General features: G+C 45.0%; 1 protein-coding gene across 1 annotated transcript; it reads right to left on the bottom strand.

The window, feature by feature from the left end:
* Positions 1-4743: 4743 nt before the first annotated feature.
* On the bottom strand, positions 4744-21852 carry myoz1a (myozenin 1a). Its single transcript, XM_085970749.1, has 6 exons — positions 21662-21852; positions 20984-21087; positions 20046-20215; positions 11810-12071; positions 9477-9660; positions 4744-5134 (listed from the first exon to the last, which is right to left on the bottom strand). Exons 2-6 carry the CDS (start codon positions 21057-21059, stop codon positions 4903-4905), a joined length of 924 nt encoding a protein of 307 aa, XP_085826875.1. The 5' UTR covers positions 21060-21087; positions 21662-21852; the 3' UTR covers positions 4744-4902.
* Positions 21853-23405: the final 1553 nt, after the last annotated feature.

Here is a 23405-nt window from a genome sequence, read left to right on the forward strand (position 1 = left end):
CCCAGTCACATGACCTCGTCTGTGACACTTGAGGAGTTTTCCACGTCCGTTTTTCTCACCCAATTTTCCCCCTTATCCTCTTTGCTGATTGGGGGTGAAATTGGTCTTGGGCGACAGCGATGGGGCGGGGTGTAAAAGGGGAGGCCGATTCGCCCGTTTTGTGCTGTCGCCTGAGACCAGTTTCACCCCCAATCTGTGTCGATGGTGTTGGTTGAGGGGTGAATGGGTAACTGGGGAACTCCCATTTCTTGTTTAAAAAAGCACCGTGGGATCTTATAGCGGATCAGGCAGACAGGAGCTCAATTTAACGTCTCATTTGAAAGGCGGCATCTCAGACAATTCAGGACTCCTTTAGAATTGCACTGAAGTCTCAGGTGAGATTATACACTCATATTCAGGAGCGGGGCTTACACCTGTAACCTTCTGACTCAGAAACAAGAGTGCTGCCATTGAGTAGCCTTGTGGCGAATTGCATTTCTGATTAGAAAATAAAAATGAGTAAGAGACAACTTTGTTGGGCCTGTGATCTCAATACTCATATTCACATGTGTATGCACATGAACGTTAACCCTTTTGTGCATTTGTTGGTAAGACAAAAAGCAGAGTGTGTGAGGTGTTTTTTGACCGTTGAGTGCTTTACTTCCTTGGTTACTGAAAGTGGTAGATGTTTGTTAAGTAAATATACACGTGTAGCACATTCACCTGTCCCAGGCTTGACTCCCTCTTAGAAAAGCCTACAGCGTCCCTCTGTGCCTCTCTTGCCATTCTCCAAAGGACCCACCGTGGCACTCGTCGCTGCCTCCTCACGAGTAGCAACCCCAACTGTCCCATCCTACTCTCTCACCGACCTTCCCTTCCCGTCCAGCGTGCCTGCGGCGGGCTAATCTTGCCAATCTCCTCCCCGTCCAACTCACCCCTCCCAGTGCTGACCCTCTGGACTCTGGCAGTGGATCAGCCATCACCGACCTTCTCCGCATCTCCCTGCAGAATGCCCGTTCACTTGCCCTTGCCATCCATGAGCTTATCGTGGATGATTGCATCAACATCATGGCCCTGACGGAAACTTGGCTGAGGGGCGATGACACCTCACCCTTAAATGAAGCCTCCCCACCTGGCTATACCTTGCACCACTTGCCCCGCTCAGACCGCCGTGGTGGCGGTGTGGCTCTCATCACCAAATCATACCTTGGTCTGTCCTCTGGCACTTTCTCCTCCTTTGAGCATCTCACCTTGTTCCACCCCTCTCACCTCTCATTTAAAATTGTCGTTCTCTACCATCCACCCAAGTACGATAACAATTTTATCACCGAGATATCCTTACTTTCCTCCCTCAGCCTCTGTATCAATCGACTTCTCATCCTCGGTGATTTCAACCTCCATCGCAATTTATCATGCTCCCTCTCCTCTGAGTTCACCACCATCCTCTCCTCCCTTAGTCTCTCCCTCCATGTGAACTCCCCAACCCATATTCACGGCCACCCCCTTGACTTTGCCATCTCTGGTGGCCTTGCTACACGCATCCTGTCAATCGAAGATAAGGCCATCTCTGACCACTTCCTCGTAGTGCTCTCCACCCACATCCCCCTACCCCCACCCAACCCTACTTCCTTCTGTGTCCGCCCCGGAAAAAAACTCTCTCCCAACTCCCTTACAACTGCACTTACGAAATCTCAACTGTCCAGTCTCCCCCCACCGCACCCCCCCCACCCCCTCCAAAGTCCTTGACTGTGTTGTCGCCTCCCAAATCCATGCCCATCTTTCCCGCAACTCCATGTTTGAATCCCTCCAATCAGGTTTCCGCCCCTGCCAGTACCGAAACGGCTCTCATCAAAGTCACAAATGACATCCTTTGTGACTGTGACAAAGATAAACTATCCCTCCTCGTCCTTCTTGACTTGTCTGCAGCCTTTGACACGGTTGACCACTCCATCCTCCAACGCCTCTCCACCATCGTTCAGCTGGGTGGGACTGCACTCGCCTGGTTCCATTCTTATCTATCTAATCGTAGCCAGAGAATCACCTGCAACGGCTTCTCTTCCCACTCCCGCATGGTTACCTCTGGTATCCCCCAAGGATCTATCCTTGGTCCCCTCCTATTTCTCATCTACATGCTGTCCCTCGGTGACATCATCCGAAAACATAACGTCAGTTTCCACATATACGCTGACGACACCCAGCTCTACCTCACGACTACCTCTTCTCTCAACCCCTCCAGGGTCTCTAAATTGACACACTGCTTCTCCGACATCCGGAACTGGATGAGCAGAAATTTTCTCCAATTAAATATTGGGAAGACTAAGCCATTGTCTTCGGTCCCCGCCACAAACTCCATTCCCTAGCCGACTCCATCCCTCTCCCTAACATCTGTCTGAGGCTCAACCACACTGTTTGCAACCTTGGTGTCAAATTTGACCCTGAAATGAGCTTCTGACCACATATCCATGGCATAACTAAGTACACCTATTTCCACCTCCATAACATCGCCTGTCTCTGCCCCTGCCTCAGCTCATCTGATGCTGAAACCCTCATCCATGCCTTTGTTACCTCTAGACTTGACTATTCCAACGCACTCCTGGCTGGCCTCCCACCCTACGTAAACTTGAGGTCATCCAAAACCCCGCTGCCCATGTCTTAACTCACACCAAATCCCGTTCACCCATCACCCCGTGCTCGCTGACCTACATTGACTCCCAGTTAAGCAATGCCTTGATTTCAAAATTCTCATCCTTGTTTTCAAATCCTTCCATGGCCTCGCCCCTCCCTATCTCTGTAATCTCCTTCAGCCCCACAACCCTCCGAGCTATCTGCGCTCTTCTAATTCTGTCCTCTTGAGCATCCCTGATTTTAATCGCTCCACCATTGGTGGCCGTGCCTTCTGTTGCCTCGGTCCTAAGCTCTGGAATTCCCTCCCTAAACCTCTCCCCCTCACTTTTCTCCTTTAAGATGCTCCTTAAAACCTACCTCTTTGACCAAGCTTTTGGTCACCTGCCCTAATTTCTTATGTGCTCGGTGTCAAATTGTTGTCTTATAACAGTCCTGTGAAGCGCCTTGGGACGTTTTACTACGTTAAAGGCGCTATATAAATACAAGTTGTTGTTGTATTGTGTGTGTGTGAGGGGTTTCTAATAATTCGTGCATGTGGATAAAACAGTGTCCCCATCACCTCACCTGGGGCTAGTCAGTGATTTCTGCTGGGCAATACTGGCCTAATGTATCCATACATTGTACAGCTGCACAGTACCCACTAAGGATATACTTGCCTTAGAGGCGGTGCAACGAACGTTCACAAGATTTATTCCTGGGATGAGAGGGTTGTCCTATGAGGATAGATTGTGTAGAATGGGTCGATACTCTCTGGAGCTTAGAAGAATGAGAGGTGATCTCATTGAAACATACAAGATTCTGAGGGGGATTGACAGGGTAGATGCTGAGAGGTTGTTTCCCCCTGGCTGGAGTGTCTAGAACTAGGGGGCATAGTCTCAGGATAAGGGGTCGGCCATTTAAGACTGAGATGAGGAGGAATTTCTTCACTCAGAGGTTGGTGAATCTTTGGAATTCTCTATCCCAGAGGGCTGTGGAGGCTGAATTGTTGAGTATATTCAAGACCGAGATCGATAGATTTTTAGACTCATGGGGAATCAAGGGATATGGAGATCGGGCGGGAAAGTGGAGTTGAGGTTGAAGATCAGCCATGATCGCATTGAATGGCGGAGCCGGCTCAAGGGGCCGTATGGCCTACTCCTGCTCCTATTTCTTATGTTCTTAAGACCGCCTATTTCCACCTCCGTATCATCACCCAACTCCACCCCTGCCTCAGCTCATCTGTTGCTGAAACCTTCATCCATGCCTTTGTTACCTCTAAACTTGGCTATTCCAATGCACTCCTGGCTGGCCTCCCATTTTCTACCCTCCATAAACTTGAGGTCATCCAAAACTCTGCTGCCCGTGTCCTAACTCGCATCAAGTCCCGTTCACCCATCATTCTTGTGCTCACTGACCTACATTGGCTCCCGGTTAAGCAACGTCTTGATTTCAAAATTCTCATCCTTATTTTCAAATCCCTCCATGGCCTCGCCCCTCCCTATCTCTGTAATCGCCTCCAGTCCCACAACCCTCCAATATCTCTGCGCTCCACCAGCTCTGGCCTCTTGAGCATCCCCGATTTTAATCGCTCCACCATAGGCAGCCATGCCTTCATCTGCCAAGAACCCAAGCTCTGGAATTCCTTCCATAAAACTCTCCGTCTCTCTTTCCTCCTTTAAGATGCTCATTAAAACCTACCTCTCACCTGCCCTAATATCTCATGTCGCTCAGTGTCAAATTCCATTTGATAACGCTCCTGTGAAATGCTTGGGACGTTTTACCATGTTAAAGATGCTATATAAATACAAGTTGTTGTTGGTGTTGTTAAACTGGGAGAGCTACTTCCTGCGTGGGTCCCTGGATTGGGTGCACCAAGTACAGATATGTGAACAATGGTTTACAAGATTCATCAACTGGCCACGTGTCACATACAAAGAACAAAATACAGTCAATATTTTTTGTTAACTTTTTATTTAGTTTAGAAAAGTTGCCTGACTACATTACTGTCTTAGAGGCATCCAAGGCAAAAATGTATATCCATCATATTTTGCTTTGTCTACACCTATTTAAACTGTGTGAACTGCAGCTGTCACAGGAACCTGAAACCTGTTCTAGATCAGTATTCAGTAAAGTAACAATGTGTCAGTAATGGACGAGGGGAAAGGTTTTAAGAAGCCATCAGCTTTTAAAGAATGCTCATTTTATACACTGATGATTATAGCCAAACGTCACTTCTAATACAATGTTTTCAAAGTGCTCCTGAGCACAGGTCAAACGAGTGCTCGAAACAGATGACTTTAGGCTGCTCGTCCAAGCCTTCTACAGGTCATCAGTTTCAGCATTGAACTCGAGATCTATTCCAAGGTTAACCAAAGAATCTGTGCTCATTGGAGTCCAGCCCAGAGGGGTCCTGTTAAAGTTTGGCCGGCAGCTGATATCTTGGTGGAACACGACCAAGGGCTCAGGTTCTGGAGGAGCTGTCTCAAATTCTGGCAGCTGAAAAGTCATCAGTTTGGTTGCCTTTTCAAACCCTCCATATGGCATAGCAGTTCTGAAAAGGATTTTAAACACATGTTCGATTTTAGATTAGAATATTGGACGACGCTTTAAAAGGCACTACCGCCCTTTCTTTTACCCTTTTTGCAATTATACTGTGATTCTCCCATCGAAATGTAAAACAAGTAGGCAACTCTCCCACTGAGTTTATTCAAGGATAATCAGCAAGGGAATAACTAACGATTAGGGCGAGATGAGGAGGCTGGTGTGGAGCAGAAACACCAGTATGGACCAGTTGGGCTGAATGGCCTGTTCCTGTGTGCTAGACTCGATGTCATTCTCTGTAATGTACAGTACAGCTGTTATTGAAAACACCCAGATGTTAAAAACTGCAATGGAAATTAAATATTTAAAGAACCTGGTGCCCACAACTTCTCAATGTGATGTCATTTGTGAAGATTTTTTGTTGTTTAATCTGAAATGCAGCTCAGATTTATTTGAAAGTATTTTATTCTCCAGGGAGACTGCAGTTCTTTAAGTAAGGCAGCTCTGGCTGGAAGAATGTAAGCAGAGATTTCAAAACTGAGCTGCGATATCTGGTGACATGGCAGTATCAAGTCACAGAACAACAGTCTAATTAAAGAGTACTAATCAGATCACGTACAGTTACCAGAGACTTTGGGACATGTAGGATTGACCCTCCTACCATCTTTTGGGCAGTTACACGCAAGACTGGCCCTTTGTGACTCTGTTATTTTAGAAATTTATTGGGACTTGTAATGTCCACACTGGTCACTTGGAGCCTGCGCTCTTTAATCACAAGACACTTCCCAGTCAGATGGCCAGGTTGGTCAGCTTGTCTCTGTAACACAACAGCTGTTGTGGACTGTGTATCTCGGGCAGCTGTTCGAAAACCGATAAACAACAAAAGTTGTGACATAAGCATTTTCCGATTGACAGTAAACATTAGCAAACCACACAAAATGGGCTCCCCTTAATTCTATCAGTGACACCCTGTGTTTAGAAGGATTTTTCTAACACCCCGCCCCCCCTCACTCCAGCCACACCCATGTGATATTTCAAAATAGGGAATGGAAGGGAGAGAAACCATCAGCTCGTTTGATGATTTGGCCCGCGATTGAACTCTTTTTGCTCTTCTCCACATTTTGTTCAGGTGAAAGTGCACACTTTCCCCTGAGGTACCATTACATGGACAGCACTTACCATCCGGTACTTTTCCTAAGTGAATAACTGATGTGTGGGGCTCGACAGTGAGTGCAGGTTACTTGAACGTGGAGGAAGTTGTAATGGAGCCCAAACCTCTTCTCAATTAACATCCAATCAAGTCCTAATACCCAGCAGGGCTCACGATATGGTTACGCTAACTCAGCATAGATCGAGGGTCATAGCTTGAGCCTTTGCTACTCTGCATGGCTGAGTGAATGAGATGTTATGCCTCAACTATTGGTCCTGCGCCTTCGTTTTGATTGAGAAACTAATGAGAATATATTCTCCTGGGCAATACCCCTGTAACTCTTGCCCTATAATGGGACTGCTTTGTATTTTTATGCATAAATAGCAAAAAAGTCTGGTGCCCTACACCAGGCTTCTGGCCTACAACTCTTCAATTGGGTTGTTCAGCTTTCCTCGACAACATTTCTCACAGCTAACCTAATAATTGAGTAAAATGTGCTTACTATGGGTCTCACCAACATTTGCCACCGGAGAAAGCCAAGCACAAGGTGATCTTGTTGTGCTAAATCCTAGATAAACGGGCACCTCCAAGGTCATGATTACCATTATGCTACGAACCTGTGCTCTTGCGTTTGTTTATTAAAAAACATTTTTATGTTTACTTTTTCATTCCTATGATTCTCTTTGGTCTGCAGCAGCTTCTGTGAGCAGGAGCATTGAAGCCTCGCAGTGTGAGGGAACCAAGTATTTATTATGGGTTTTACAATGGCTGCCAGCATCAGTCTAGGCTCTTCATTCTCACTTTTCTTGATCTAGTATTTGCTGGAGATAAGGAACAGGCAAAAATTCAAAAATCCTTTATTGGGAACATTTCTGTCTCATGGGATATTCCTGCCAGTTTATCATTTTTAGTCAATTTTCCTTGAGGAATGGGTCAGTGTTGTGTGATGGGACAGCCGCATAGTCTGCAAGTAAAATTAACTAATAAATATAAACTAGCAGAACATGAGGCATTTCCCCTCTAGTTCTTTAGCCAATTATTTTAAATCTCTGACCTCTGGTTACCGACCCACTTGCCAGAGGTAACAGTTTCTCCCTACTTGCTCTAGCAAAACCCCTCATAATTTGAATACCTCTATTAGATCTCCACTTAACCTTCTCTGCTCTAAGGTGAACAATCCCAGCTTCTCTAGTCTCGCCACGTAACTGAACTCCCTCATCCCAGGTACCATCCTGGTAAACCTCCACTGCACCCTCTCCTTGGCCTTGACATCCTTCCTAAAGTGTGATGCCCAGAATTGTGTAAATACTCCAGCTGAGGCCTAACCAGAAATTTGTTAAGGTTTAGGATGACTTCCTTGTTTTTGTATTCAATGCCCCTATTTACAAAGCCAAGTATCCCATTTGCTTTCTTAACCACCTTAACTTGCCCTGCCACCTTCAAGGATTTGTGAATATGCACCCCCAGGTCCCTCTGCTCTTGCACTCCTCTCAAAATAATACGATTTAGATTATGTATCCTCTGCATGTTCTTTCTCCCAAAGTGCCTCACTTCTCACTTATCTGCATTAAATTGCATCTGCCATGTGTCTGCCCATTTCACCAATCTGTCTCTGTCCTCCTGAAGTCTTCTACTATCCTGCTCACTATTTACTACGTTTCCAAATTTCAAAATTGTACTCCCTATACCCAAGCCGAGGTCATTTATATACAAGAAAAACAATGGTCCTCACTGCATACTTCTCTCCAGTCATAAAAATATCCGTTCACCACTACACTCTGCCTCCTAACCCTTAGCCAATTTTGTAGCTATGTTACCACCGTCCCTTTAATGCCATGTGCTTCTATTTTCCGAATAAGTCTGTCATGAGGTACTTACCAAATGCCAACATCTACTGCACTACCACATTAACCCTCTTTGTTACTTCATCATTCTGTGTAGAAAAATGACCAAAAGGTTATGTGGAATTTCTCTCTCTCGTGCTTACTGCATGTTCTAAATCTTCCACTTTTGTTCACTCATTTTCCTCCTTCTGTTGAAGGTGAAGACCTCGATCGTTGCTCGTGCATTGCTCTATAATGTGCTTCAAGTGGGGTGAGCTAGATTCTGTCATTTTTGATCTCCTCCCTTCCCTGTTCTGCACCCAGGTAACAAACTAATCTTGAAGGAATTCCCTAATTTCCATAAGCAACTCCATTTTGGAGCCTGGACAAGTTCTGCTGGAACTCGGAAAGATCCGAGTGATTCAAACCCAGAATCTGAGAGAGAGAAAAATGCTTCATTGTTGCCACTAACAGCAGTAGATGGTTATTTTATGTTGGATTATGTTTATTTTCAGAAGTCCGATGAACCATTCAGCAACAGTCTGAGGTGACTAATTGTATTTGCCTCGTGTCACCTATTTACTGGTCTGCTCCAGTACGCTGCCAATTGCTTCGATTGTTTCCCTAGTATGGAAACGTCAGACTCCATGTCCAACAATATTAACCTCACTGAGTGGCTGGTAATGTTCCTTTAACTTGTGTTTCTCGGGAGCTGGATGCTGAAGACGTGAATGTGGTTGAACATTTTTAAAGAGAGTTTCATCCAAACCTGACACCGTCAGGACAGTTTATTCCAAGCTTGCATGATTGGCTGCGAAATCGCGGATTGGCCGCAGTTTCCGGTGGGCCTGGCTGGTGCTTGAAAATGGGTCAGCACCGCCACTAAAGTCACAGACTGAGGGACTTTATAAAACCGTGTCAGGTCTTTGTGTGGAATTATCGCGCAGTGGAGGTAATTTTCACTTTCACCCCCGGGGCAATACTCTGCCGGAGTGGATCACTCACCCGATTTACAACCCACCTAGTTTCCATTCCACTGATTTTAAATATCTCGCTGATCCTTCATCGTCGCTGGGTCAAAATCCTGGACCTCCCACCCGAACAGCACTGTGGGAGTATCTTCCCCACATGGACTGCAGCGGTTCGAGAACGCAGCTCACCACCACTTTCTCAAGGGCAATTAGGGATGGGCAATAAATGCTGGCCTTGCCAGCGATGCCCTCATCACTTGAATAATTTTTTTTAAATGTCAATAACCAGCAGGTAATCCAACCGACCGATAATTGACCAGGGGCTGAAGGGGGAAAATTACCCGCGCTGTCATTTTCAGGGCTGTGGAATTCTAACTCATTCCGTTAACTTGGTGACAGGAGCCTCACCTGTTGAAACACTTATAGGAACACAGTTTGGCTGCAGCAGTGGGAGATTCCATGTGTGAACTCATGGTCGACTTCAGTTCAGGATCATCCCCCATGGCCCGTTCCCAGGGTGACACATAGGTTTTAATTATTGATATGTGTTTTTTCTCAGCTCCTTTGGCTCCCTTCCCACCATCAACTTCACCTGTGAACAAGCAAATCGCAAAACAAGAAGTGAGAGGCTGAACGGTCGCGGGTTTTAATGTGGAAACATTTTTGCATTACAACTCATTTAGTTCTGATCACAGGAGAACAGCGACAGAAGGTTAACGGTATTGATTTGTGGCTTTATACCAACACACGGTACAATCACGTTACCTCTTTCTGTTCATTCAGGGAAACTTTATTTTCCATATTAGCATATTTGGTCTCCTTATCTGAGGAAGGATGTACTTGCCTTAGAGGCGATGCAACAAAGTTTCACTAGATTGATGCCTGGGATGAGAGGGCTGCCCTATGATGAGAGATTGAGTAGATTGGGCCAATACTCTCTGGAGTTTAGAAGAATGAGAGGTGATCTCATTGAAACATGTAAGATTCTGAGGGGGGTTGACAGGGTAGATGCTGAGAGGTTGTTTCTCCTGGCTGGAGAGTCTAGAACTAGGGGGCACAGTCTCAGGATAAGGGGTCGGCCATTTAAGACTGAGATGAGGAATTTCTTCACTCAGAGGGTTGTGAATCTTTGGAATTCTCTGCCCCAGAGGGCTGTGGAGGCTGAATTGTTGAGTATATTCAAGGCTGAGATCAATAGATTTTTGGACTCATGGGGAATCAAGGGATATGGGGACAGTGCAGGAAAGTGGAGTTGAGGTCGATGATCAGCCATGATCTTATTGAATGGCGGAGCAGGCTCGAGGGGCCGAATAGCCGACTCCTGCTCCTATTTCTTATGTTATGTTTGTGCCTTTTATACTTAAATCTCCCATCGTAAATGTGGCTTAATGTCACTTTGCAACTATTAGGTGTATCCTGTTGTACCTCTTTCAATTTGTGCTCTTCTTGCACATTGGATAGTGATGGAGTGGCAACTCTTTTAAATTGAAGCTCTGTATACTTAACAAATTATTTTTATTCCATTGCTCTTCAGTTCAGGATCATTGTGCAAGAGCAGCAATCAAATGAGAATTGTAATTTTCTCATTTTTTCCTTCTCCCCTGAAGGTGTGCCCTTGTACTGAGGTGCAATTCCATTGGTTGCACGTAAAGAGCCATTCCAAGAGTCAGCCTAGGCAGTTAGGCTAATTGACTGTAGGAGGCTTCACAGCGGAGTCCAATCATGTCCGCACACAGTCGGGACCCTGGGCCGATTTTACACAGAGGGGTCTAAAATTAACATTTTTGCTTTCCCTCTTCTTTGTTTAAACCAATAAAAAATACATTAAACAAATACACTGACAACCAGTCCAATAAACCCCGAAACAAAACTTAACCCCTTAAATTAAAGTTTGGTTGTTTAAACCAACTACGCACTCCAGTCCCCGCGGCGCCCACCGGTCTCGAAAGAACTCGAGCTCGCCGGCGGACACCGCGTGCTCCATCTCCAGGGCCACCCGGCCGCGAACATGGCCGCGGAAGAGAGGGAGGCAATCCGGCCGGACGACCCCCTCGACCGCCCGCTGCCTGGACCAATTAATGGCTTTCTTGGCCAGGCCCAGGAGCAGACCCACGAGGAGGTCCTCCGACCTGCCCGCTCCCCTCCGCACCGGGTGACCGTAGATCAAGAGCGTGGGACTGAAGTGCAACCAAAATTTGAGGAGCAGCCCCTTCAAATAATGGAAGAGGGGCTGCAACCTCCCACACCCGACATAAACATGGAACACGGACTCCTCCAGACAACATTTTTGCTTTCGTTTTATGGGCCTAAATGGGGCACAATGATAACTAATTTAGTGCTTGTTCTGTACAGGAGTGCCATCCCTCACGTCCCCTCCGATTGTCTCCCGCCCAGACTTACCTCGGGCCACGGCCCCGACAGGTGAGCTGCGTCAGAGCACTTGAGATGGCGCCAACAGCTCGCCTGACAAGGCCCGAGGATGAATTTACTTTGGTCATCGATCCTCTCTATTCCCGTGCACTGCCTGAATCCTTGTTACGGCACAGGACAGGATTCACAAACTGCAATTTTATTTCTGAGTATTTTCTCCTAGAAAAGCAGAGTTTGTCAATGAAAACAGCACCACATTCAGAGACTGTTGCATCTTTCCTGCATCAAGTTTACCAATATCGTCGACAAAGCAAGGAAGTTCTGCCAAGCCTATTTGGTATTCGAAGGGTGAACCTCGTTCACATACTTACCCTGACCCTCGCTGCCCTCAAGGCCTCCAGCCCCTCCACCTCCATGACCACTCCCATGTTTCCCAGTGATCCCGGAGGCAGCGGCGAGATGCTGAGGTTTGGGGTAAGGTGCTGGTGCTGCGCCCTTTGAATGTGTTCCATCATGACTGTCATGACTGTGCCCACTTCTGACTCCGGACCCCATCTCTCCAATCACATGGATTCCGCCTGACCCGGTCTTCAGCACACCACCAGAGCTAGGGAGGAACTTCTGGAAGTTGTCCTAGGAAATTAAGATTAGGAAAAAAACATAAAACTTATTAAGGTTATGCGTTCCCAAAGTTCAGAGGTAAGGAGATGTTGTCTGTTGTGATTGCGATTGGTTTGATTTGAATTTGGATTGGTGTTAGATTCGGGACTTGTGTTTCACTAGTTTAAAGCTTCTTCCGCGTCTTCACCAATTTCTCATGAAACCTTCAGCGTAAGCAGTAGAAGATTTAGTAATGATTAGATATGAGGAGGTGTTTAAAAAGCGTCAGGATCCTAATCAACTAAGCAATATGAAATGCACTTACAATTAGGAGAGCGGGACAGGGGATGTAATCTTAAAGTTAAAATGAAGACAGCTAACAGCGAATCCAGGGGGTTAAAACACTCTTCATGAAAGGGCTGTGAGGATGTGGATTGTATTACCACAGAAGGCGATAGCTGCAAATTTAGTTGCGATGTTTAAACGGAGGTCGATACTTACTCCGGAAGTGAAAGTATTGTGGGATATAGGGGTAGAATGGGCGATTAATCGAACCACGGAGAAAGGGCAGGGATTGGAATTAAAAAGCTGGCGAGCTGCCATGGCCTATCCACTGGAGGAGGAACGGGCTGAGGGAGCCTCCTGGTCCTGTATCCATGGCATCGTTTACAAAGCATGGGAATGCTGTTAATTGCCAGAGCAATGGTGTTAGTTGGTGCCATCCTTTATTCTTTTCAATAAAATCGTCAAACAAAATGTTCAGATCAAATACTTTGGCAACCAAATTAGAACATTTGACAATTTCTAAACGTATTTGTTTCGTACATTTGTTAAGTTTTGTAAAACCAGCAGCTGTTTGTTCCATTGAAATCAATAGGTGAGCCATTGAGGGAGAAAGCAAGAAATGTTCTGAGCTGAACGATACTTAAACCCCTTTGAAATGTGCCAAGTATCGCTCCGTCTCAGTCTGTCCTCTCAGTCCTCCATCTAGCTTGGCCCCTTCTCTTGTTTAGCTCGCCATCTACCCTGTTGTGACTTTGTCCAAATAAACATCTGGCTCTCCTCTTATTCCTTCATCTATCCAGGCATGTTCTCCGATACGGGCATCATTTATCCTAACCAACACAATGTCATTGCCCCATCACACTCTGCTTGTTCCTCTTGTATCTTAACCCTGTCAAATTTACATAGAATCATAGTTAAACAGGAAACAGGCCACTGGTCCGCCAGATTAAAATGCTTTCCCTCACAAGACACCCAGTCTAATCCCATTCTCCTCCTCACTCCCCATACCCTTTAATATCCCACCCAGTCTAATCTCATTTTCCTGTCACTCCCCATAGCCTTTAATATCCCACCCAGTCTAATCCCGCTCTCCTGCTCATTCCCCATACCCTTTAATATCCCACCCAGTCTAATCCCACTCTCCTGCTCACTCCCCGTACCCTTTAATATCCCACCCAGTCTAATCCCACTCTCCTGCTCACTCCCCATACCCTTTAATATCCCACCCAGTCTAATCCCACTCTCCCCCTCACTCCCATACCCTTTAATATCCCACCCAGTCTAATCCCACTCTCCTGCTCACTCCCCGTACCCTTTAATATCCCACCCAGTCTAATCCCGCTCTCCTGCTCACTCCCCGTACCCTTTAATATCCCACCCTGTCTAATCCTACTCTCCTGCTCACTCCCCGTACCCTTTAATATCCCACCCAGTCTAATCCCGCTCTCCTGTTCACTCCCCGTACCCTTTAATATCCCACCCAGTCTAATCCCACTCTCCTGCTCACTCCCCGTACCCTTTAATATCCCACCCTGTCTAATCCTACTCTCCTGCTCACTCCCCGTACCCTTTAACATCCCACCCAGTCTAATCCCGCTCTCCTGCTCACTCCCCGTACCCTTTAATATCCCACCCAGTCTAATCCCACTCTCCTGCTCACTCCCCGTACCCTTTAATATCCCACCCTGTCTAATCCTACTCTCCTGCTCACTCCCCGTACCCTTTAATATCCCACCCAGTCTAATCCCGCTCTCCTGTTCACTCCCCATACCCTTTAATATCCCACCCAGTCTAATCCCACTCTCTTGCTCACTCCCCGTACCCTTTAATATCCCACCCTGTCTAATCCTACTCTCCTGCTCACTCCCCATACCCTTTAATATCCCACCCAGTCTAATCCCACTCTCCTCCTCACTCCCCATACCCTTTAATATCCCACCCAGTCTAATCCCACTCTCCTGCTCACTCCCCATACCCTTCAACATCCCAGCCAATCTAATCCTGCTCACTCCCCGACAGCTTCAAAAGTATCCAAGAAATGTGGTTGAATGGTTCCAATTGAATGACTCCCTACTGTTCTTATTAGAAAGGATCACATCGTGCACAGTAATAGCTGATGAGAAGAAAACTAGTCGTATTGATGGCAAATTACATGGTAATTAGGAATAAACCCATTTGAAGGGGTGATAACCAAAGGGGGACCAGTTTAACATAGCCGGACATTCATTACAGGAGATGGGGAGGGGCTGACACAGACTCACCTGAAGGTACAACATTATAGAAACATAGAAGATAGGAGCAGGAGTAGGCCATTTGGCCCCTCGAGCCTGCTCCGCCATTCAATGAGATCATGGCTGATCATCCAAATTCAGTACCCTGTCCCTGCCTTCTCCCCATATCCCTTGATCCATTTCGCCTTAAGAATAGAATAAAGTGATGTGTTGTCCAGTATTTCATACGACACAATCAGACTTCATGTCAACTTTGTGACCTAGGAGCCCAACTATAACCTTTGACCTTTCGCAACAGGAAGGAATTCATGTTTGTTCATTTGAAACTTTTTGTTCCAAAAGGTTTTTTTTTTGTCTTTTCAGCTGAAGGATTGACATTTCCAGCAAGAATTACTGTGTCTCTGCCAGAAAAGTCACAAAGTCCTTTGCAATGTATTACTTTTGGATTGTACTTGCAGTGACGGTTGGCCTTCACACAAACAGCAATGAGATGATTGGCCAGCTAACCTGTGCTTTTTATGGCATTAGTTGGATGAGGAAAGTTGGCCAGGAGAACGTCTGTTCTTCCACGAATACTGGCCATGGGATCGTCACCATCACCTGAACAGGCAGTGGCAGCTGGGGAGGCACAGCTATACATACCAAACAAGCGCCATTTATTTTATCATCAATTTATTCCCCCCTTTTCCCTCGTTGCAGTTTTCCCCCAACAGTCACCTTCCTTGGCTGGGAGTTGGGTTGGAATCTGCCCTCAGTCCTATCCCAATGTTGCCCTTTAATCAGGCACTAGGATGTCTGCAAGAGCTGCAGAGGACTGAAAGACATGAGAATTCTCCAGTAGTCTTTCTACACCGCAGGTACAATATTAAAATAATTAAACAGAATTTGTTCAGCAACAATAATTCTGATATATTGCTAAACCACGTGCAGTGTGGTTTTAATAGTATCTGTTAAGGGAGACATAAAGTAACTTGGCCTTTGCTGCAAGTTGAAAGTACATAGCAGCACAGATATTTCGAGCTGCTCCAATGACCATAAAGCGATCTGGAATTAATTGGATAGCATTGACCTAGTGAGGAGCTCACCTGTCAGCCTGGTATCTGCTAATTATAGCAAGGAATCACAGCTCGACTGGCTTGGTTTATTCCTGTGTCAAACTAATTCAATAATCTTGACTTTTTTTTTGCGCCTCTACTTCCTGTTTGTTTTTTTATTCTGGGTTCTTGTTTCTTTTCACCGAATTAGAATTTTTGATTTTTGTTGCTGTTATTTGGTTCCTTTTCTGTAACATTGGGCTAGAAATTGGAGATCAGCAGTTCAATGCTTCATGCATGGGTCTACAATTCCTCACTCCACTCAGGATATTGGCCCATTTATTTTAAATGTGCTAAATTCAACACTAAACAGCAAAGGGATTTCAGATCAATGTGTGAAGCATCTGTACCCGTGCTCCCATTTCAAGGCTGCAGAGCTTTGAGAAAATAAGATCAAAACAAGGAAAGGCTGTTGAAGGCATCATTCATTTAGATCCTCGTATCGGATCTGAACAATCCATTTCTATTTCTCTCCTGCCCAGACCTATATCCTTCCCCTCCACTGCATCAGTACTCGATCCATCCCAACTCCCTTTTGAATGTTTTCGGTGAGTTCGCACAGACTACTCCAGGTTACAGTTTGTTCTGTTCATTCACACCTTTAAGTGTGGAGAACTGTTGAAGCTGAATTTAGCTGCCCGCTGTTTTTCACATGCAATCACTTTCTCTAGTTCTTGTATCCTGGTTTTGGATTCTCCACCAGTATTTTTTTAATGGATCTCTGCTCCTCAGCTCTCAATCTATATTTTTCAGACAAGAACAGATTTAGTTTAAATTGCAGCAGAATCAACTTTGCTGTTGTTTTCTGAATCCTCTTATTGTCTTTTAAATTACGTGAGAACAGTGACTACAGCTTGCTACTCTACTCCATGTCTTAAACATTACAGAAATCTTCTTGGATTAATATTCTACAAATTTGCTTTTGCATCAAACACAATATGGGGGTCAAATTGATCTACGCCATTGACTTCAATGGAAAAGAGAATTGGGTGCTGTGTAAAATGGGCAGGGTGTAAATCAGGCATGGGGTCAATCGGGCAGCCAATTCATTATGAGCTTGTTTCGTGTTCCTGGTGAAGACCAATTTCAGCCCCTGTCTGTCTTGGGACGTGTTTCTATGTTAAAGATGCTTTCTAAACCTAGCTGCTGCTGTTAATTGATTATGTAAACACTGTCCTACACTGTGATGGCACGTTCAATGTTTGGTACACTATCTTGCATGGACCATCCATTTTTACCCATTTCTAACCCCTGTTCTTTCTCCGCTTTGTGTTTTTGATTTTTTTGAACCCGCCCCAAGATGATTCATCAAATCAGTTAAAAAGAAACAGTTTCTATCTGATGTGTGACATTTGGATGGGAGATGTCAGACTGATCGTATAATAGGCACTTGCTGACATCATCATGTGACACCAACTAATTATAAAGCGTTTTATTAAACTTTTCAAACCAGATTTTAAAGTACCAGCAAATCTGTATAGATGGGGAGTTTTCAAAAATAATTTGCCATTTTGACTTTATGTTCATTTTATTTCAATACCTTCATTATCTGAAACGGAGATCAGTCTGAATGGAAACCTGACTACGGAAATTTCAATTCTATTGGGGAAAAAAAATTACAATTTTTTCTTTAAATTGTGGGGAAAATATTCCTGTGATTACTATCCCAAAACGTGTTTAAATACATCTTTTTTTAAAGACAATGTAATAAAAATATTATCCAAGAACACAAGCTGAAGTCGTGATGCATGGATTGAATGGGAACGTTATGCAGTTAGCTGGGAGAGGTGACAAGTGCTGAACGTGTTGAAGAGTTGCTGATACTAATGCCACTTCTGTTAATAAACTTGACTTTGTTTGGTTTGGGAAACAGTGGGGAGAAAACAAGAGAAGTCAAGAATAGTAAAGGCACTTTGGGCTTGGAGGTCAATGAAGAGCTGGACGTCCAGTAAGATAATAGCCGAATATGGTAGATGGAGGATCAGGAGGGAGAATTCACCCAGAGGCACGCGAGAAGATCCAATGGGCAATTAATTCTGGTGAGAAAGTATAAATGGTATCCATTCCAAAGAACATTCCAGGATGGATGGAGGAGTGAGAGGAAAGACTGAGGTTAAATTTAGATAAAGTCACAACAGGATAGATAGAGAGGCAAACAAGAGAAGGGGCCAAGCTAGATGACGGACTGAGAAGAAAGACTGAGACAGAGAGAAGCTTGGAATAGTTCGAAAGGGTTTAAGCATAGTTCAGATCAGAACATTTACTGCTTTCTCCCTCAATGTCTCACTTCTTTTGAGACCAATGGAACAAACAAGCTGCTTTTACAAAACTGAGCAAATGTACAGAACAAATAGGTTCAGAAATTGTCAAAGGTTATAATTAGGGCACCAAAATACTTAATTTAATATTTTGTGCAGGAATTTGATTTAAATGTAGAATCAACACATTGTCTAATACCATTATTCTGGAAATAGCAGCATTATAATGTATATCACCCCAGTACATTTCTCATGTCTATAGTCAATAGTTGCAAAATCTAGCTTTATAGTCTTTACTAACCGTGATTCCCAATTAAGTATCTATTTCCATTTTCAACACTTCAACTGACCACCTGTGGCAGTACAATCGCAATCCACAATGTTTTCTGTGAAGAACATTTCCTGGATTTGCTTTTAACTGGCTTGGGGTTGAATAGGACGCCGAGGTTGTGAACCGTCTGATCCAACCGGAGACAATGGCCAGGGAGGGGCATGGAACCGGTGGCAAGCGTTTGCGGCAGGGGCCAAAGACAATGGTTTTGGTCTTCCAAAGGCTTAGTTGGATAAAATTTCAGCTCATCCAACACTGGATGTTGGATAAACAGTCTGATAACACGGTGGTAGTGGATGGTCAAGAGAGGTGGTGGAGAAGTAGAGCTGGGAAGTGACCCCATGTCTACTGATAACATTGCCAAGTTACAGCATGTCTATGAAGAAGAGTAGGAAGGCAAGGATGGACCCTTGGGAGACTTCAGAGGTGATGGTGCGGGGTTGGGAATAGAAACTATTACTGGAGATGCTTTGGCTACAATCAGGCTACAATAGTTAAGAGTAGAACTAAGTGAGGGCAGTCCCAATGAGATGGACAATGGTGGAGAGGCCTTGGAGGAAGAAGAAGTGGTCGAAATGTCAGAGGTACAGAGATGTCAAGGAGGATGAGGAGGGATAATGTACCACAGTCACAATCACAGAGAATGTCATTCATGTCTTTGGTTAGGGTCGTTTCAGTGCTGTGGGAGGAACAGAAACCTGATTGGAGAGATTCAAACAGGGAGTTGTGGAAGAAATGGCACAGATTTGGGACACAGCAACACATTCGAGGACTTGAGAGGAAAGGGAGGTTGGAGCTGCGGCAGTAGTTTTCAAGAAGATGGGGATTGGGGGTGTATTTTGTGAGGTGGGAGGTGATAACAGTGGTTTTGAAAGGGAGGTGGAAACATTTACTATAACAGTTAACATGGGGTTCTGGAAGGGAAATGGGTAGTCAGCAGTTTAGTAGGAATGGGGTCAAGAGAGCAGAAGATGGGTCTCATGGATGATATGAGATTAAATGGGGCATGAGGGAGATGGAAGAAATACTGGAGCAAGATCAGGATTCAGGAGTGGCGGGGGGGGGATGAATCCTAGAGCGAGATTCTGCTTGGTGAACAAGGAGAATGGGAGGAGCAGCAGAGGCAACTGAATGGATGGTACCTATCTTAGTAACAAAGAAATCCAAGAGGCCCCTACACTTCTTGTTGGAGGTGAGGTTGGCAGGGCCGGGAGACAGGGGGTTGAGGAGGACCTTAATGGTGGAGGAAAGAAACCGGGGTTATTTCCTCCGGGATGATCCAAGAGTAGTGATCGGTTTTGACAGAGGAAGGGGAGGTCCAACAGTATTTGATGTGATTAAGCCATATCTAGAGATGGATGGCTATGCCAGTTGTGCATGAGATACATTGAAGTCTGTGCTCCTTGGACTTGAAGGAGTGAAGATGGGGGACATTTCACGGGGCATCGACTGAGCTGGGAAATGGTGAAGATTTTGCTAGGGACCAAGCTTCAACAGTGGAGCTGAGGTGATAGGCTGCTATCTCCCCACACCTGAATATTACCATGTGTTCAATGGTTTGTGTTAAGCTCAGTGCTGATGCGCTTGGTGATGACATTGGACCTTCAATGTGCAGCCATTACGAAGGAGTTCAGGATGGAACGGAAGGAATTTAAATGGCACAAAATTGCCATCAAAATTTATTATGAAGCAGAATTACAGAGGTGACACTATGGGTGATACATATATGAAAATGAGTTTGTATGTGGATCTGAATTTATCAGCACTGAATTTAAGATGGATTACATCTTTGAGGAAGAATTGCATACCATCGAATCTGGGTTGAAGACGTCGGGATTTGACTCATAGATGAATCTCTCGACCCTGAGCTGCCTCTCTTTAAACATTTGGGATCCTTTATTCTTCAGCAGCGACAGTTCCTCCAACATCACATCCCTCGGGATACTGATTTTCTTCCCGAAGTTAATCTCAGTTTCAGCTGTTGCAGAGAATGGTAAACAAAAGAAATGTGAAACACTTTAGTGGTGGGGGGTGGGGTGACACACCTTTGGCCCTGTGTCTTTATTGGACTTTGGTCTCACCAATATTTAATCGCTTTTAAGACTGGAGTTCTAAGTGAGTGCAGTAAATATTAGAGACACTGCTGACTGCAGTCAATAAATCAATCACATACATCCTCAGCTGTTAGCATTCACCATCGCTAGCTCTGCGAATTAAAGTGCACTCCTGTCATCTGAGGAGGCACACCTGGCTCTGCACAAGTTTCATAAAATTACTGGAGACAAGGGAAATCCTCAAAGGATTCAATCGAACAGAGTCTCTTGCTGTTTCGCCTTCGTAATAAGTAGGTTAATTAATGATTGCTTAAAGAGCTCCTAGTATGATAGAGGTATTTATAAATAGGGTGTAGGCTGCAAAACTATACTCTTAAAGAGAAAAGACTTCTATTATTCTACACGTAACAGAGCAGGTACACCGTGAGGGAGGTGTGTCGGGAAATAGTTTGGTTTTTAAGAATCTTCATTACAAGCACATAGCGCACAGCAGTCCTGACATTTCTCAGAAAGACCTTTATTTTATTTATTTTACGCTTGATCTTCTTACAAAGTAGTAGCAAATAAATATTTCCAAACTAAATGTCAGTGTAATCCGAGTAAGTACTTCAGTTTCTCTGGAAGAGCCCAGTGTCTTTATCGGGAAGGCTATGTTAGTAGCTGTGAGTGGATGTTATAAATGGAGAACCTACCATCCTTCAGCGTTCTAGTAATCATCCTGGATGTCTTTTTCCTCTTGGCAGGTGCGGGGGTTCCAGCTAAAGGCATGGTGGCTGGGATCTGTCCTTTCTTCTTGCTGAACAGTGAGGAAGACAAAGCACACACACATCGATAGTGACACTGTAGATTTGGTGTGAAACAGGGAAGGTTTCAAACTGCTGAACACGAGTGACTCTGGAAAAGGGAATCAAACGTTTTCCCCTGGAACCAGTCAGTTTCAGTGCACTTTAATTCCCATAACCACTGCAAAACTATTCACTTTAAAGGCACAGATACAACAGAAAAGGGCATGTTACCATCTTGGTACATTGGTACTGGACCGCATGCACAATGCCACCGCTCCAACATGTTAAACCAGCAAATCAAATTAGAATATAGAAAAAAACAAATACATACTATTTTTTATTCCTATTTGCAACACAGTAATCATTCTTGGACACCGATAGCCATCTGCTAGAGCAAGCATCGCTTCTAGCTCCCCCGATAATAGGAAAACTATATAAAGCTCTGAATCTGTGATCCATTGCTTGTTATAATATATATCCAGAGAGACAGAGTCACAGTCAGATTATACTGCATTGCTTTTAAAAGCAACCCCAAACTTGGTTGACGTTTTATCACAGTTATGCAGTTGTTTTACAATAACTTACCTTTAAAAATAAATCCTGTTGGAATATCTGGCTGCCGGTTGCAGTCTCAGGTCAAAATTTGCCAAATCAAACTGTACATGAGATACGGTGAAGTATTGTGAAGAAAGGACAGAGCAGGACTTCTGTCTGCACAGCACTAAGTGCTGATGCAAAGTGCAGTGAATTTGATTCCAAATGTTTTTTTGCATGTGCATCATTCAGATATATATAGTACCAAGGGGCTCGGGTAGCAGTGAGACAAGATAAAACCATGTATGTAAGCAATCTTCAAACTTCAGATGGCAAGGTAGAGACAAACTGCTCTTAGAAAAATGGAAATTAGCTGTGAAGATTAGTGAGGAACTGTAAAGTCACATAATCACATCGCACCAAATTGCAGTCAATCATCTTCAGGGATCCCAAGTTTTGTGTCAGTTTCTATTCAAGTTACAGAAAAAAAGTCTTGCCGTTCCCCTGCTGGCACATGTACGTGGGCAGTGAGCATTCAGGCCGGGCAGTTTACTGGTTTGATCCCTGGTCTGTGCAAAGTTAACAGGTCCTGCCCAGGGTGGTGAGCGAGCTGTTGGAATTGGCTTGAATGTCCCCAGCCAAGGGAAGGGTTAAATCGGACAGGGTTCCTGTCACTGGTTGATGTTCAGTAACTCTTGGTGCAAGTGAGTGAGTTTGGATATGGAGTGAGGTGGCGCCAGGCTCCACTGTGATAGTGGTGAACAATTGGCACCACTCACCAGTGAGCTTAAAACATGAAGAATGGATGAGGTATCAGACAGCCACAATCACACTACAAACTATAGGGGTGATTCTGCAACCCAGTGCTGGCACAATGTAAGAGACACGGTTACCTTTCCTCATACCTCTCGCTGCTTAACACGAGGTCAGAAGAAAGTCTGACCAAGAAAAGGCCATAAGACCCATCAATCCCACTCCCTCCAGAGTGCATGGATTCCATTCTGGACTTCACTCTCATGGTCTCGCATTAAGAAACACGGGTGAAATTTGACCTGGACGGAAACTCCAGCAATGGTTTCTCTTCTCGCCTCTGCACCGTTGCCTCGAGTCCCCAATGATCTAACCTTGGCCTCCTCCTCTTTCCCATCCACATGCTGCCCCTCAGCGACATCATCAGAAGACATGACAGCCAGCTCTACCTCACCAGCACCTGTCTCGACCTCTCCACTGTCTGTGTTGTCAGACAGCTTGTCCGACATCCAGTCCTGGATGAGACGCAATTTCCTCCAATTAAACATTGGGAAGACTGAAACCATTGTCTTCAGCCTCCACCATGAACTCCGTTCCCCTCCCTGGCTTCTGTCTTGGCCTGAACTAGACTGTTCACAACCTCGATATCCAATTTGACCCTGAGCTGAGCTTTTCAGAGAATCATAGAAATTTACAGCACAGAAGGAGGCCATTTGGCCCATTGTGTCTGTGCCGGCTGAAAAAGAGCTATCTAGCCTAATCCCACTTTCCAGCTCTTGGTTCGTAGCCATGTAGGTTACGGCACTTCAAGTACATATCAAGTATTTTTAAAATGCGATGAGGGTTTCTGCCTCTACCACCCTTTCAGGCAGTGAGTTCCAGACCCCCAGCACCCTCTGGGTGAAAACAGTTCTCCTCAACTCCCCTCTAATCCTTCCACCAATTACTTTAAATCGATGCCCACCCCCCCCCACCCCACCCCACCCCAAGGTTGACCTCTCTGCTAAGGGAAATAGGTCCTTCCTATCCACTCTGTCTAGGCCCC

The sequence above is a fragment of the Somniosus microcephalus genome, chromosome 29 (genome assembly GCF_052327205.1).
Source record: "Somniosus microcephalus isolate GS21.2 chromosome 29, FLI_Smic_1.0, whole genome shotgun sequence".
Taxonomy (NCBI): domain Eukaryota; kingdom Metazoa; phylum Chordata; class Chondrichthyes; order Squaliformes; family Somniosidae; genus Somniosus; species Somniosus microcephalus.

Excerpts from the sequence above, each read along its gene's own strand:
- myoz1a (XM_085970749.1), bottom strand. The coding sequence starts at position 21,059 with ATGCCTTTAGCTGGAACCCCCGCACCTGCCAAGAGGAAAAAGACATCC. Across the intron at positions 20,216-20,983 it reads TACTAGAACGCTGAAGGATG|CTGAAACTGAGATTAACTTC; the intron begins GTAGGTTCTCCA and ends TCTCTGCAACAG. Across the intron at positions 5,135-9,476 it reads TCCTATAAGTGTTTCAACAG|AACTGCTATGCCATATGGAG; the intron begins GTGAGGCTCCTG and ends AATCCTTTTCAG.